The 15,988-nt window shown below is 39.3% G+C and overlaps 1 protein-coding gene across 2 annotated transcripts in view; it reads left to right on the forward strand.

The window, feature by feature from the left end:
* The window catches only part of polr3a (polymerase (RNA) III (DNA directed) polypeptide A), an 82,196-nt gene that overhangs the window by 59,732 nt on the left and 6,476 nt on the right, over positions 1-15,988 (forward strand). For both annotated transcript variants that reach the window (XM_073025614.1, XM_073025615.1), the window contains 6 exons: positions 984-1,070; positions 1,271-1,353; positions 6,247-6,417; positions 8,556-8,649; positions 13,910-14,002; positions 14,616-14,780. In XM_073025614.1, the coding sequence (XP_072881715.1) occupies positions 984-1,070; positions 1,271-1,353; positions 6,247-6,417; positions 8,556-8,649; positions 13,910-14,002; positions 14,616-14,780 (693 nt within the window). The remainder of the gene's footprint in view (positions 1-983; positions 1,071-1,270; positions 1,354-6,246; positions 6,418-8,555; positions 8,650-13,909; positions 14,003-14,615; positions 14,781-15,988) is intronic.

The following is a 15,988-nucleotide window of genomic DNA, read 5'->3' on the forward strand; positions in this document are numbered from 1 at the left end:
GCCTCCAACCTGATAGCATTAACATCAATTTCTCAAACTTCCAATAATGGACCCCGTCTTCACCATTCCCCATTCCCTTTTCCCTCTCTCACCTTATCTCCTGCCTGACTATCTCCTCCCTCTGGTGCTCCTCTCCCCGCACCCCCTCTTTCCTTTCTTCCATGGCCTCTGATTCTTCTATTAGATCCCCACTTCTCCAGCCCTGTATCTCTTTCACCAATCAGCATGCCAGTTCTTGACTTCACCCCTCCCCCTCCTGGTTTCACCTATCATCTTGTGTTTCTCCCTCCTCTCACCCTTGGATCAGGTTAAAGAATTGACAGCACATCATGGGCCGAAGGGCCTGTATTGTGCTGTATATTATATGTTCTAGTGAGGAGTGGGTAATGTAATCATATAAAATGGCAAGGAGGTTCTGTTATAAATGTTTAATCGTACAGCTTGTGGACAATTCATGCTCTGCAATAAGTTCACTCTCATTGTTCACTTAGTTACTGGTTTCTTCAAATCTTAGTGTTAAGTGTTAGTCATCAGATTGGTATGTTAGAATAAATAAAAGCTGGGATTTGATTCAGGTGCAGTTAAAAATGGGAAGTGCATGAATGTCTTGACTTCGCATGGTGCTTTGAAATAACTTAGTTGTGACACTGGATGAGTAATTATGATGCATCTTTTGTACATGAAATGCCAATTAATTTGATATGTGAATGAGCAATAAAGCATCCTCTATGGTTTGCTCTAAATGTACATCTTCTCTACAATAACTGGTGTGAATTTCTAGGACTAGCTTCTATTCTTCCATCTAATCTTCTTTTGTGCGTGTATGAAATAAAATTCCAACACCTGACAAACTATATTGTAGATCTGTGACATCAGTGAATAAGAGATTAAGTTATTCATCTCTGCATCAATAATAAATAATTGGATTTCTTACAAAATGCTTAAAGTTGAACTTTTCTGCTTTCTATATTGCTTTTTTTCAGGCAATCAGAAATTTTCTTAAGGATTTTTCTGATAAAATCAAGAAAACGAGAGATAAATACGGCATTAATGACAATGGAACCACTGAGGTACTGTTCTCTAATGTCTGGAATAGGTTTGTCACAATGCAAAGTGGAAGAAGATTTGATCTTTTAATCTATTGAATTCAAATGTTCACATGATTTATGGCTATATAATCAATAAACTTACACAAATGTATTTACTTTAGATTCTGTGGGATTGCTATTAAAACAAAAGCCTTTTGGTTACTAACATCTCATTTCTTTAGCCTAGAGTTCTGTATCAATTGGACAGAATAACACCTACGCAAATAAACAAATTTCTAGAAACCTGCAGGGACAAGTACATGAGGTGAGATATCTGCTGTTCTGTTTTAAGTGTAAATTGTCATCAATTTTCAGCATTCCAATCAAAAAGTGTTTCATTCTAACAATGTATTCTTTGGGTAAAATCATATGTTACTGTTACTGCACTTTGTTTTTCCCCCCACTTTATTTGGGGAAATACTAAATACTAATTCTGAAGAACATTTTGTCAAAGCAATGTATTTTCTTTTTCTGGCTTAATGTAGTATTTCTCAAAAAAACTTTTCACATTTGAGAATTTTTAGTTTTGAAAGTGGTCCGTTAAAGAGTAAAGCATCTAATGAAAGCATTGAGTGATGAAAATATAATTTTGCTTGAAAATTTTGATACAAGTTTTAAAGCTTGGTTTGTTCAGCTATCAGATTGAAGTGTTTCTAATCAACATCTTGCTTGAGAAGAGGCATGTTTGAAGTTTGGTGCAACCACAATGCCAAATCTGCATTGTCATATCCCCAATAGTACTGATATATTTAATGTATATGGCTGTCATGTGGAATTTATTTGTCAGCATTCTAAATATATTTAGATTTAATCCTATCTAATGTGTAATCATAGAGAGGAAGAAAGAAAATGTCTTTAAATATTAAACATGAGATTCTGCGGATACTGGAAATCTTGAGCAACACACACAGTATGCTGAAGGAACTCAACAAGTCAGGCAGCATCTGTGGAGGGAATGAACTGTGTTTAGTCCTGATGAAGGGTCTTGGCCCAAAATGTCGACTATTGGCTCCTCTCCATAGAGACTGCCTGACTTGCTGAGTTCTTCCAGCATCTGTAGAATCTTTTGTATTTAGTCCTGATGAAGGGTCTCACACAAAATGCCAACTGTTCCTCCTCCATAGATGCTGTCTGACCTGCTCAGTCCCAACGTGCTTTAGAGAAATCAAGTTGTTTGAAAGTGTAACGTAGGGAATAGAGTCCATAAAGATCAAAATAAATGGAGATTAGTGTTTAAATTATGTTAATATTGTTAATTGAATAACTGTAATTTGGAAACCAGGCACCATTGTGGGAGGGCAGCTTTCCTGCTCCTATATGAGAATCATGGAATCTGTCATTGGCTGAAAGAGCAGACAAGGTCTTGGTTTAATCTGCTATCCAAAAGATGATACCTTAAGCAGTATGGCATTTCTTTGATACATAAGCATAAACCATGAACATGTTATGAAGTCATCTATGGTCAGAACCAAAGGCCTTTATATAAGTCTTCAGTCTCAGACATGTATTTCTAAATTAAATGTAAATATATAGGCTGTTTGCATCATGATGTTCTTAGAGATAAATGCAATTTAGATAGACACCAGCAGATGGAGCAAGAACCTTCATAATTTACATAGTCTATCACGGGGTGAAGCCCTCCCACCATTGAGCACATCTACAAAGTGTGCTGCTCTCGAGAGTGTGAAGAAGGTACAGGAGTCTCAGGATCCACACCACTAGGTTCAGGAACAATTATTGCCCCTCAACCATCATGTTTTTGAACCACAGGGAATAACTACATTCAAATTCATTTACCCCTGTTCTCGATATTTATTGCTTATTTATTTTTATTATAATTTTTTTCTTTTCATATTTGCACAGTTTGTTGTCTTTTGAACATTGGTTTGTTTGTCTGTCTTGTGTGCAGTTTTTCATTGAATCTATTGTGTTTCTTTGTACTCACTGTGAGTGCCCAAAAGAAATTGAATCTCAGGGTGTTACGTGTTACCATATATGTACTTAGATAATGAATTTACTTTACATTGCCTGCCAATCTATGATGTTGGCACAGTCCTGCCTTTTAAAAATAACTTTTTAATTGTGTTGAATGGCAGCAAGTTATTGTCTTCAATAAACAATGCATGGTGGAAGTAGATTTCATTTTAAATCTCAGAATAACTAGTGATAGAAAACTTTGTATAAAAACAAATACTGATCTCTATTGGTCCTTAAGCAGAGCAGATTGAAGCAAGATTTGATAAGTGTTCAAAATCCTGAAAAGGTTAAACACAGAGCACAGATGTACAGTGATTGCCAAAACGAAGATCAAAAATAACAAGCAGAAAGTGTTTTTTATTCACATGGTGTGTTGTTCATGATCCTGTATTGAAAGGTTGGTGGAATTGGATTCAGTTGTCATTTCAAATGTTGATTGAATAAGCATTTGAAAGGGGAAATGTATTGAGCTATAGTAAAAGAGCAGAAATGTGTGACTGCTTGGATGGTTCTTTCAAATAGTTTCTGATTTATATCTGAAATGACTGTCACTTTAATTCAGTGAGATGGGTGTGAATCAATTTACCACCAATCAAACCCCATCATTATACACTGTCCTCAGAAAATCTTGAACAGTAAAAACTTAAGTCTGATTGCAACCTCAGTTTTTCATTCTTTTTAGATAAACACAGCTTCAGTAAGATGAACTTGAGGAAAGTACTCATACAAGATATCTAAAGGTCCATAAGACATAGGAGCAGAATTAAGCCATTTGGCCCATTTGATCTGCTGCATCATTCCATCATGGGTGATTTATATCTCTCTGTACCCCATTCTCCTTCCTTTTCCTTATAACCTTTGACAGTTTTACTAAACAAGAACATTTCAACCTCCACTTTAAAGATACCCAAAGACTTGCCCTCCACAGCCATCTGTGGCAATGGATTTAATAGATTCTCCACCCTTAGGCAAAGCAAATTCCTCCTTGTAGTGGTAGTTAATAGTGTTATTTCTATGCCGCTCTGTTAGCCACTCCCACATGGGAGGAGTTCACACATTGTACAAGCAGGGTTATCAATAAAGTTCAGTTGAGTATCCTGCATGCTGGCATCCCGGTGAGCTCTGAACTATCCCTCAATAACAAACACAACACTCCTCACCTCTTTTCTAAAGGGATGTCCTTCTATTCTGAGGCTGTGCCCTCTGGTCCTAGGTTCCCCGTTATAGGGTACTCTTTCTCCATGTCCAAAGGCCCCAGTGTGGGGAAGATGTTTCCCTTAGATAAAGAGTCCTGAGCCAGGGGTCACAGACAAGTTATGGGGTTGGCCATGATTGACTGAAATGATGAGAAATTCCTGCACTCAGAAGATGGTGTATCTCGGAAATTTGTATCCTGAGGATTGTGAAATTCAGTTTTTGATTGCACTTTATACCAAAATCAGTCAGTTTCTGGAAACTAAATAAATGAAAGAATGTAAGGGTAGGGCAGGAAGATGGTGTTGAGATAAGAGATCTTCCATGATATCTAATTACTGAGCAGCTTGAGTGAATGACCTTCACTTTCTGAATCCTTATGTTGCAATTCTTACGTTATGTTAATTTGAAGTTTTGTGAGTATTTTTGGGCCTCATATCTCAGAAAGGATTTGTTGAACACCTCTGCTCCATCAGCCAAAAGCGGAATTTCCCAGTGGTCAAACCATTTTAATTCCTATCCCCATTCCTGTTTTGACTTGCTGGTCCATAGCCTCCTCTTTTGCCACTCTCAGGGTGGAGGAACAACATCTCATATTCCATCTAGGTAGCCTCCATCCCGATGGCATCAACACTGATTTCTCGTTTTGGTATTTTTTTCCCCTTAAGGTCATGGTCTTTATAAGGCTTTGGTCAAACTACACGGAGTATTGTGAGCAGTTTTGGGCCCCATATCTCAGAAAGGATGTGCTGGCATTGGAGAGGATCTGTTGAGGTTCACAGAAGTTATCCAGCAAATGAAAGGTTAACACATGAGAAACATTTGATGGGTCTGGGCCTGTTACTTGCTGGAGTTTAGAAGAATGTGGTGGCAGGGGTAGGATCTCATTGAATCCAACTGAATATTGAAAGGCCTTGATAGAGTGGAGAGTGTCTATGTTGAGTCTACATTAGCAAAAAGAACAGAAATACCACTTTATACTCTCAGGCTTTGGAGAAGACAGGAGACAGGTGTTCCAGGGTGGAGAAAAATATCAGCTATGATGGAATGATGGAGAAGACTCGATGGGCTGAGTGGCCTAATTCTGTTCCTTTGGCTTACTGTCTTATGACACATTCAGAGATCCCTGAGGTAGTTGGCAAATCTGTAACGGGAATGGATTGGATGTTTAATGAGCCTATTAGATGGTTTCTTCACAGGTGTAAGGATAGATAGATAGATACTTTATTCATCCCCATGGGGAAATTCAACTTTTTTCCCAATGTCCCATACACTTGTTGTAGCAAAAACTCATTACATACAATACTTAACTCAGTAATAATATGATATGCATCTAAATCACTATCTCAAAAAGCATTAATAATAGCTTTTAAAAAGTTCTTAAGTCCTGGCGGTAGAATTGTAAAGCCTAATGGCATTGGGGAGTATTGACCTCTTCATCCTGTCTGAGGAGCATTGCATCGATAGTAACCTGTCGCTGAAACTGCTTCTCTGTGTCTGGATGGTGCTATGTAGAGGATGTTCAGAGTTATCCATAATTGACCGTAGCCTACTCAGCGCCCTTCGCTCAGCTACCGATGTTAAACTCTCCAGTACTTTGCCCACGACAGAGCCCGCCTTCCTTACCAGCTTATTAAAACGTGAGGCGTCCCTCTTCTTAATGCTTCCTCCCCAACACGCCACCACAAAGGAGAGGGCACTCTCCACAACTGACCTATAGAACATCTTCAGCATCTCACTACAGACATTGAATGACGCCAACCTTCTAAGGAAGTACAGTCGACTCTGTGCCTTCCTGCACAAGGCATCTGTGTTGGCAGTCCTGTTCTGCCTGTTCTGGCTGGTGGGATGGCCCAATTCTGCTCCTTTGTCTTTATGGTCTGAATAGCTTATTGGTATTTTGCCAAGCATATAATCTCTTAAATTAAAATTCATTAATGTAGGAAGTATGTTTTTTCCTGATATCTTCCCTGTTTCTCTGCTGAAGAGCTCAGATGGAGCCTGGTTCTGCTGTTGGTGCTTTGTGTGCACAAAGTATAGGAGAGCCGGGCACACAGATGACATTGAAGACCTTCCATTTTGCTGGTGTTGCTTCCATGAACATCACTCTGGGTGTACCCAGAATAAAGGAAATCATCAATGCATCAAAATCAATAAGGTAAATTCACATATAGTTCCATTATGCTGCCTTTTATTCAAGGGTCAACAAGTCTTTTATTAGGAATTTGCTGTGGTGTGTCAGTACAACATGCAGTAAGAAACAATATTCAACAATTATAATAAAGTACAGATATGTAATAACATGCATATATATTCGAATACCAGTGTATATTTAAAATGTAAACAGCATTATAAAAAGTGGTTTAAAGTGTTTACAGTACCGTGACTGAGGTAGTAGATAAGAGGGGTTGGGGAGGTGGTCTAACTGGAATGATTGATCAGATTGACTACCTGAGGTAATATTTAAGGTGGTGTGAAGTTTTTGTTTTAATAAACATACAATGCTTTTCAGAAGGGAGCTTTTGCAGGATCACTTTGTAATTTGTAATTCTAATATGAAAGCAGCTTGCATACAAGAGGTTGTAAATTCCAGTATGCACTGGCTCTCTTTTGCAATAACTTTATGCATTGAGTTGGGAATTAAACTTTTATTTTCATGTCCATTCTTTTCTGTGTGCATATTTTGCCACAACTCTGTTATTGAGGAACAAAGGGATGCTGGGAAATGCTAATAAAGTGATGAACAAGGGGGATGCTGGAACGTCTTGGTCATAGGTTGATTCCTGAAACACCAAATGTGCTTTTTATTGCAACCAAGAGCCTATAATGATCAAGTCAGTGCCTGCTTTTCATACCTTTTCCAGATTCATCAATAGATACTGAAATTTCCCAAACCACATCTGTTTATGGATTGTTCCAGTACTTTAATTACCTGACTAACATTTTTGTCACATGTACATCAAAATATATAGTAAAATGCATCGTTGCGTCAACAACCACACAGTCAAGAGGATTGCGCTTGGGGCAGCCCACTATTGTCTCTGTGCTTCCAACGCCAACATAGCATCCCCATAACTTACCTAACTCTAACTCATATGTCTTAGAATGTGGGAGGAAACCAGGAAAAAAACAAGAGAGGCATTATTAATTGGATGGTAGAGAGCAGCAACAGAAGGATTTATGTCGATATGTGTTTGAAAGATAGAAAGGCACATTTGAAAGGAGTTAAATACAGCATAACTAATCCTGTGATTCAGACTCAGAGAAAGATAAATTTGTAAGAAATATTGATCAGAACTACTTGGAAGTCCCAATTCTGGTTACCTCACTGGAAGGAGGTTATGATGATTTTATTAAAGGTCCTACAAAAGATTTACTACCGTTGTTCATGGGCTGAGGATGTTCAGCTTTGGGTTAAACTAGAGAGACTGGGGGATATCCTTGTTGGAGCAAAGGAGATAGAGAAAAGCATTAATCTTTCTTTTCTGGCATGGTAAAGTAAAGGTTGGCATAATGCTATTACAATGCCTGCAATCGGGGTTCAATTCCCACCATTGTGTATAAAGAGTTTGTATGTTCTCCCCATTTCCTCCAGATGAGCCAGTTTCCTCCAAATTCTAAGACATATGGGTTGGGTTAGGTAATTTGTGGATATGCTGTGTTGGTGCCAGAAACATGGCGACACTTGCAGGCTGCTTGTTGACATAAATGACATATCTTGCTGTGTGTTTCAACATACGTGCGACAAATAAAGCTAACCTTTATGGGGACAGCACAATAGCATAGCTATTGTGGCACCAGTGGGTTTCTTCTGGGTGCTTGGGTTTCCTTCCACACTCCAGGGCGTACCAGTCTGTAGATTAATTGGTCACGAGTGCAATTGGGCAGCATGGGCTCATTTGGCCAGAGGGGCCACTTACGTGCTGTATCTCTAAATAAAATCAATAAAATAGTGTAAATGGAGGGCAGTGTTCCCATTTGTGGATGGTCCTAGGACCTAAGGTCACAATTTTAATTTGCCTAAAAGAATGCAAGGAAAATTTGTCTGCTGAAGGTAATTAAGATCTGGAACTCACTGCCTGTCGGGGTTGTCAATGAGGGATTTCAAAGGAGATTTGGATTGGCACCTCAAAGGTGAGGGGAGCTGTTGGGATTGTGGTGCTGGATGCTAGCACCAATCATTTAGGCTAAGTCATCCACTTCCTGTGCTGTAGCAGCTCTATGTCAGTCACCTAAGCTTATCATCTAGTTTTTTCTATCAGTGTGTGACTGATTATGGTTTCGCTCTGTTTGCAGCACCCCGATTATCACAGCACATCTTGATCAAGACGACAATGCTGACTTTGCTCGACTGGTGAAAGGAAGAATTGAAAAGACTTTGTTGGGAGAAGTAGGTTATCTTGTGTTCTATTATAAATGATCAAGGTTTAATCTCAAATGTCTTGAATTTTAATTAATGTGTGCAACCATCATGAAGTGTTTAAATGTTAAATACGTTTTAGTTACATTTTCCCCAAACTAGAAAACGTATCTTGATTATGTCCATTGTATACCCTTGAGGCAGCACAGTAGTGTAGCAGTTAGCAAAATGGTATTATAGTGCCAGTGACCTTCAAGACAGACACCACCCTGACTTGGAAACTTCACATCCTGAAACTCTCCCCAAAGGCCATGTGGGGACACATGGAATGCATGCAGTGGATCACCTCCACTTTATCTGCAGACATAAAGATTAGATTTATTTATCACATATACATAAAAACACACAGTAAAATGTATCATTTACATTAGTGACCAGCGCAGGATGTGCTGGGGCAGCCCACAAATTTTGCCATGCTCTGGTGCCAGAATAGGATACCAACAACTTACTAACCCTAACCCTTATGTCTTTGGAATGTGGGAGTCACGGGAGAGAACGTACAGGCTCCTTACAAACAACAGCAGGAATTGAATCCCAAAGTGTTGAGTTAACCACTACGCTACCGAGCTGGTTATTTAAGATGGTGGTTTGCACAAGTTGTCAGCTTCGTCTAAAATTTCATAGATTCAAGAACAGTTTCCGCAGATTGGAATCTGAAAAAAATGGAAGCAGAGACAAAGCTAGTTAGCCTGATGCAGGCAATATGACTAAGAATAGGATTAGGTGTACACTCAGACCCTGCTTAACGCTGAGGATGTGTTCCTCGGAGGTGGTGCACTATGTAAATTAGCACTATGTGAGGTCACTATAACATTATGTAAATGGACGTGTGCCTGATAAGAAAAATCAATAATATATGATAATAATTTATGTATACATATTAATTTGTGGAGTAACAAACACGCAAATAGGCCTAACCTATTAGTATATCAGTGGAGCAGCAACACATCGCAGCAGGAGAGCAGTGGAGCGGGTGGTGGTTACAACTTAGAGGAAGGACCAGGCTGTGGGTCCTTCTCTAACTTTGGCTTCTTCTTCAAGTGGACGTCGAGATTTGACTGTCTTTTCTTAAGTTCCCTCTCATGAAGCAGTTCTTGGTAGCAGGAAATCGTATCGAAAACTGCTTTATTCCTTCACTCCCAGTTAGGGTCAGGATTTGGGTGATCATGGTGGTGCCAGTGCTGAGAAGTTTTGTGGTGAGTTTTCTTGCTGGTCTTTCCTCTTCTCAATCCGTGTCCTCAGATTCACTCAGGCTGTGTTGCTCTGTCAATTCTCGAAGCTCTCCGTTATTAAGACTCTCACCATGAGAATGCAGCAACACTGCCATCATTAACATTCTCTAATCCCATTTCATTGGCCAGTTCAATGATATTTTGGATGACTGGTTCTGCAAGAAACCCTAGGTTGTTGGTCCATGCTTCTGGTTGTGGCTTCTTCCACACTCCATTCATGCAGTTTGAAGTTGCTTCATCCCAGGCTGCTCTGATATTGTCTCCAGCTTTCATGATGTTGTAGATTTTCCAAAATTGCCTGAGGATTGTTAATCTTGACTGTTTCCCTCTACAAGCTGCTTGAATGCGTGATGAAGACAGTAGGCTTTAAAATTCAATATTACTTCTTGATCCATTGGCTGGAATAATGGAGTGGTGTTGGAGGAAGGTAAACCACTTCTACAGGAATGCAGGTCCAAAGCATATCAAGATTCTTAGGGTGGCCTGGGGTATTATCAAGCACCAATAATGCTTTAGGTTCAAGGTCATGTTCCTCACAATACCACTTCACTGCTGGACAAAAACACGAAACAAACCAATTTCGGAAAACCTCAATCATCACCCAGACTTTATTGTTTGATTTCCAAATCACTGGTAGACTTTAAAATGCCTTTCATTGCTCATGGTCAGAGAGATACACAATCATAGCCTTTAACTTAAAGTCACCTTTAGCATTGCTTCCTAGCAAGAGAGTTAATTGGTCCTTAGCAGCCATGAATCCAGATGCTCGTTTCTCTTCTCGTGAGATGAAAGTATGAGAAGGCATTCTTTTCCAAAATAGGCTTGTTTCATCCACATTGAAGACAAACTTGTCCTTTTTGATTATGGCCTTCAGTGTTGCAGGAATATCCTGGGCTGCCTTGCTGTCTGCACGAGCCACTTCACCAGAGATACATATGCTATGGAGGTTACAGCTCTGTTTAAGTCTATCAATCCAACCTCTGCTGACTAAATGGTACCAACATATCTTTTTCATCTTCTTAAATATGTTTGAAGATGTTTCTTGTCTTTTCCATTATTATCAATTGGCTTAGATGATAGATAGATAGATACTTTATTCATCCCCATGGGGAAATTCATCCCCTTAGGGGCATGTTTCTTTGTGTTTGATCATCCACCCATGTATTTAGTATATTTTCCATTTTTTCAAGCAAATAGCTCGTTGAATGATCAGTTCAAAGTAAAGTGTATTATCAGAGTCACCTTTGTTGATGATAACTTTGAGGTCATCGTTGCAGAAGCTTTTGCCTTGTCTGCATGTTTTATAATTGTTCTGATCATCAATGTAGCCAATTTCAGAGAAATGCCAACATCATCCTGACACTCACCAGCTTCTAAACACCGTTTTACTTGTAGTTTCACATCCATGCCAATGCTTTTCTGAGACATCTTAAATGTACTACCCTCACTAGAAGTTGCAGGCCATTTTCCAGACTTTATGGGTGAAAAAAATAGAATAAATTGGCGAGGAAGCAAGAATGTTTACACATGCAGGGGAGGCAGAACACTAATACATGATTGGCTGTGAGTGGCTCAGAGCCTACAGTATCTAAAGTGCTCTCATTGGCTGATTGAATGTTTACTGTAATGGTGGCTACTCTTAAGTTTTAAGTGTTGTTTAAAATGAATTTGTCATTTTAAAAAATTTCAATAAAAAATTAACGCATTAGAACGAATCAGCGCTATACAAGGTCTAAGTGTAGTCCTATTTATGAAAGGAAACTTATTTTTGAGAGTTTGTAAATAGCAGAATAAATGAGAGCAAATTAGTGAGCGTAGTATATTTTGATTTTTGGACAGGTTTCAATCAGAAGTTTATATAATAAATAACTACATGGTTTGGTGATCATATGCAAGTATGGGTTAAAGATCGAGCAAAAAGCAATAGGAATTAATGGACACAGCTATGTCTAGTGGGGTCTTCCTCGTACTGCTGCTGGGCCTGAGAGCTGTCCACAATGTATGAGAGGACAAAGTATAATATATTCAGGCTTGCCGTGAGGAGAATGCAGAGGAGCTTCAAGGGAAATGGACAACCAAATAAATAAAAGTTCAAAGTAAAATGTATTATCAGAGTACATACATGTCACCACATACAACCCTGTGATTCTTTTTCCCGAGCGAATACTCAGTAAATCTATCAAACAGTAGCTGTAAACAGGATCTGTAAATTATAGACATCAGGATCTGTAAACTGTAAACAAACTGTGCAAATGCAGATGTAAATAAATAGCAATAAATAACGACCATGAAATAACAAGATAAAAGAGTTCTTAAATGAGTGTAGTTATTGACACCCGGGAATTTAAAGTTACTGACCCTCTCCACCTCTGAATTCCAGTGATTATTGGCTCATGCACTTCTGGTTTCTCTCTCCTGAAGTCTACTATCAATTCCTTGGTCTTAATGACATTGAGTGAGAGGATATTATTATTACTGCACTCAGCCAAATTTTCAATATTCCTCCTGTATGCTGATTCATCACCAACTTTGATACAGTGATGTCATCAGCAAACTTGAAATGAAATGAAATTAATTTATTTCATTCAGTACAAACATAACAAAAAGCATCATTTACAACGATGATTTCTTAGGTGATAGGTCATAGGTGTTAGAACTGTACTCAGCCACACAGTCATAGGTGTAAAACGAGTCGAACAGGGGGCTAAACACACAGCCTTGTGGTGCTCCTTTGCTGATGGAGATTGTGGAGGAGATGTTGTTGCCAATCCAAACTGATCAGTTACATAGTAGATAAAATAATTTGTGGATAAATATGAGATCAGCAAAGAAAATCCTGGAAGAATTCAGCAGGTCAAGCAGTATCTATGAAGAGGAATGAACATTCGACCTTTCAGGCCAAGACCCTTCATCAAACCTGGACCATATACATGGACTGTTTATTTCTTTCTGTAGATGCTGTCTGACCTGCTGAGTTCCTTCAGCATTTTGTGTTTGTTGATCTCATATACATATTCTATTATATCTACCATGTAACTGCCTATTTATTTAGTCGTCTGTGTCCACTTGAAGCTCTCTGCATCCTCCTCATGGCAGGTTTGGATATATTACACTTGGTCCTCTCATCCACATACTGATACTCTGTGTGCTGCTCTGGATTTCTGCAGAATTTCTTTAAAAGTGAGGTCATCCATTTTGGTAAAACACAATGTTAACTTGACTGCGGCTGAAATATGCTGGTGTTAAGAGGACCTGAGTATTCTTGTACATAAATCAATGGAAGTCGGTTAAGCATTACGGGGGCAAACAATATATTGTCTCAAGTACGAGAGGAAAATTGTCTTCCTGCAATTATATAGTTATGGTGAGACAGCAGAGGTCTGGTCTCTCTACTTCAGAAAGGATCCACTTAAGGCAGTGGAATGCTAAAGGTGGCTTACTAGTTGGAAAAAAAGTTGGAAAAAAAAAGTTGAATTTCCCCATGGGGATGAATAAAGTATCTATCTATCTATCTATCTTAGATTGACTTCTGGAGTGGGGAGTTGCTCATCAGGGAGAGATGAAGGTGCTTCAAAGCATCAGAGGTGAACTTATTGCTTCATTTCTTCTGAAGAGTGATAACTAGATGTAGAGATTATGTTTTCCCTATCATTTACTCTCTGCCAGTAAGTTAAGGAAATGGCTGCTTTTGAACTGTTCGAGGAACCATTAAAAACCCTACAGGGGGGTTTTCACCTGATGAACAACAATACTTGAACCAGCAGTATCTTGCAAATAGGAAAGGCAAAGTCACTGTGGAATTATTCACACACCTGCAAAGGGAGATAGCCATCACAAAAACTGAACACCACAAACTAGGGAGAATCAATTCAAATATATGTCCTGCTGGTTTTATAAAAATTAGAATAATGTGTCCTACTGGAAAACACATGCAGTGTCTGAACTGAAACCAGTAACCAGCAGCAACCTTTCTCAATCTAATTGTCTCCAATTTGCAGATCTCAGAGTACATTGAAGAGGTTTTCCTGCCCGATGACTGCTTCATTCTCATCAAACTTTCCCTGGAGAGAATCCGATTACTGAGACTGGAGGTAAATAACACGTGTCAAAAATAAAGAGTACATGCTAGAAAAGGCTGAGTCAAGCAGCATCGCTGGAGAAGGAGGAAGAGCTGACGATTGAGGTCATTGGGCTTTCATTTGCTGCTTGGGCCAAAACTGATTTTGAGGTTTAAAAAATCGATGAAAATGGATTGCCAGAGAATTTTTACCAGGGCAGAAACAGGGGTGTTTGGAGGAAAGTATTGGGGAGTGTTAGGGCAGTGGCAGAGGCAAGTACGCAGAGCATGTTAGTTGTGTGGAACACACTGTCAGGCGCGGTAGAAGCAGATACTTTAGGAACAGTTAAGAAACTCTTAGATAGACACATGAATGAAAGAAAAATGGAGGGCTTGTGGGAAGGACAGATTAGATTGATCTTGAACTAGGTTAAGAGGTCGGTCAAAGGGCCTGTACTGTGCTGCAGTGTTGTATTTCTAAACTGCTTTGGGGTGTCCTGTACTTTTGTACAATCATGGTTAGCTGAAGAGGTTAACAAAACATTGTGGGACGAAGGGCCTGTACTGTTGTATGGTCCATTTGGCCAAATAGTGGCAGTGTCTAGCACCATGGGTTGAGGCGTTTTTAACTTTCCTTTGCTTTCAAGGTGAACGCGGAAACTGTGAGATACTCCATTTGCACATCGAAACTGCGGGTGAAACCAGGAGATGTTGTGGTTCACGGTGAAGCAGTCGTGTGTGTCACACCTCGAGAGAACAGCAAAAGTTCAATGTATTATGTGCTTCAGTATCTAAAAGAAGAGCTGCCAAAGGTCAGGTGCAAAGGCAAACTAAATTTATTATCAAAGTACATATGTGTCACTATAGAAGCCTGAGATTCATTTTCCTTGCAGACATTTGCAATAAATTGCACACAAGCTGGACAAAAAAAAACTATGTGCAAAAGACAATAAACCATGCGAAAACCAGGTAGAAAATATAGTAACAAACACAGAATGCTGGAGGAACTCAGCAGGTCAGGCAGCATCTATGGAGATGACTAGATAGTTAATGTTTTTGGCTGAGGCCTTTCTTCAGAACTGAGAAGGAAGGGGGAAGATGCCAGAATAAAAAGGTGGGGGAAGGGGAAGGGAGCTACCTGGAAGGTGATAGGTGAAGCCAGGTGGGTGGGAAAAGACAAGGTGCTGGAGAAGAAGCAATCTGATAGGATAGGAAAATGGATCATAGGAGAAAAGGAAGGTGGAAGGGACCCAGAATGAAGTAATAGGCACATGAAAAGAGGTAAGAGGTCAGAAAAGGGAATAGCAGAGAGGGGGTGGATTTGTTTACCGGAAGGGGAAATCGGTATTCGTGCCATCAAGTTGGAAGCTATGAGGACAGAATATAAGGTGTTGCTCGTCCACCCTAAGGGTGGCTGCATCTTGGCACAAGAGGAGGCCATGGACTGACATGTCAGAATGGGAATTGGAATTTAAGTGTTTGGCCACCAGGAAGTCCTGCTTGCGGTGAATAATGCAGAGGCGCTCAATGAAGCAGTCCCCCAATTTTAAAAAAAAAGAATAAATAATTAAGTAATTAGTATCAAGATGATGAGATGAAAAGTCCTTGAAAGTGAATCAGTAGGTTGTGGGAACAGTTCATTGATGTGGTGAGTGAGTGGGGTGAACCCTCTGGTTCGAGGGCCTGATGTCAGGGGGTGATGACTGAGCTTCAGATAGCAATCTGAACCTCTCTCTCCTCAGCAGGCTTATTGGCCAAAGGGAAAATATCAACAAATTTGTAAATACAGATTGGTATATCTTACTTTTGAAGTAAACTGAAGTGTATAATTCAAAGTAAGTTTACTATTAAAGTATGTACAGTATGTCACCACTTTTTTGAGAATTATTTTCTTTCAGGCATTATAGGAAAATAAAGAAATAAAATAGAATTTATGAAAAATTCTACTTAGCAATGACTGACAAGCTACCAGTGTTTGCAGAAGAGGGAAAGGACAAATAGTGCAAATAATAAAAATAAA

The sequence above is a fragment of the Hemitrygon akajei genome, chromosome 21 (genome assembly GCF_048418815.1).
Source record: "Hemitrygon akajei chromosome 21, sHemAka1.3, whole genome shotgun sequence".
NCBI lineage: Eukaryota > Metazoa > Chordata > Chondrichthyes > Myliobatiformes > Dasyatidae > Hemitrygon > Hemitrygon akajei.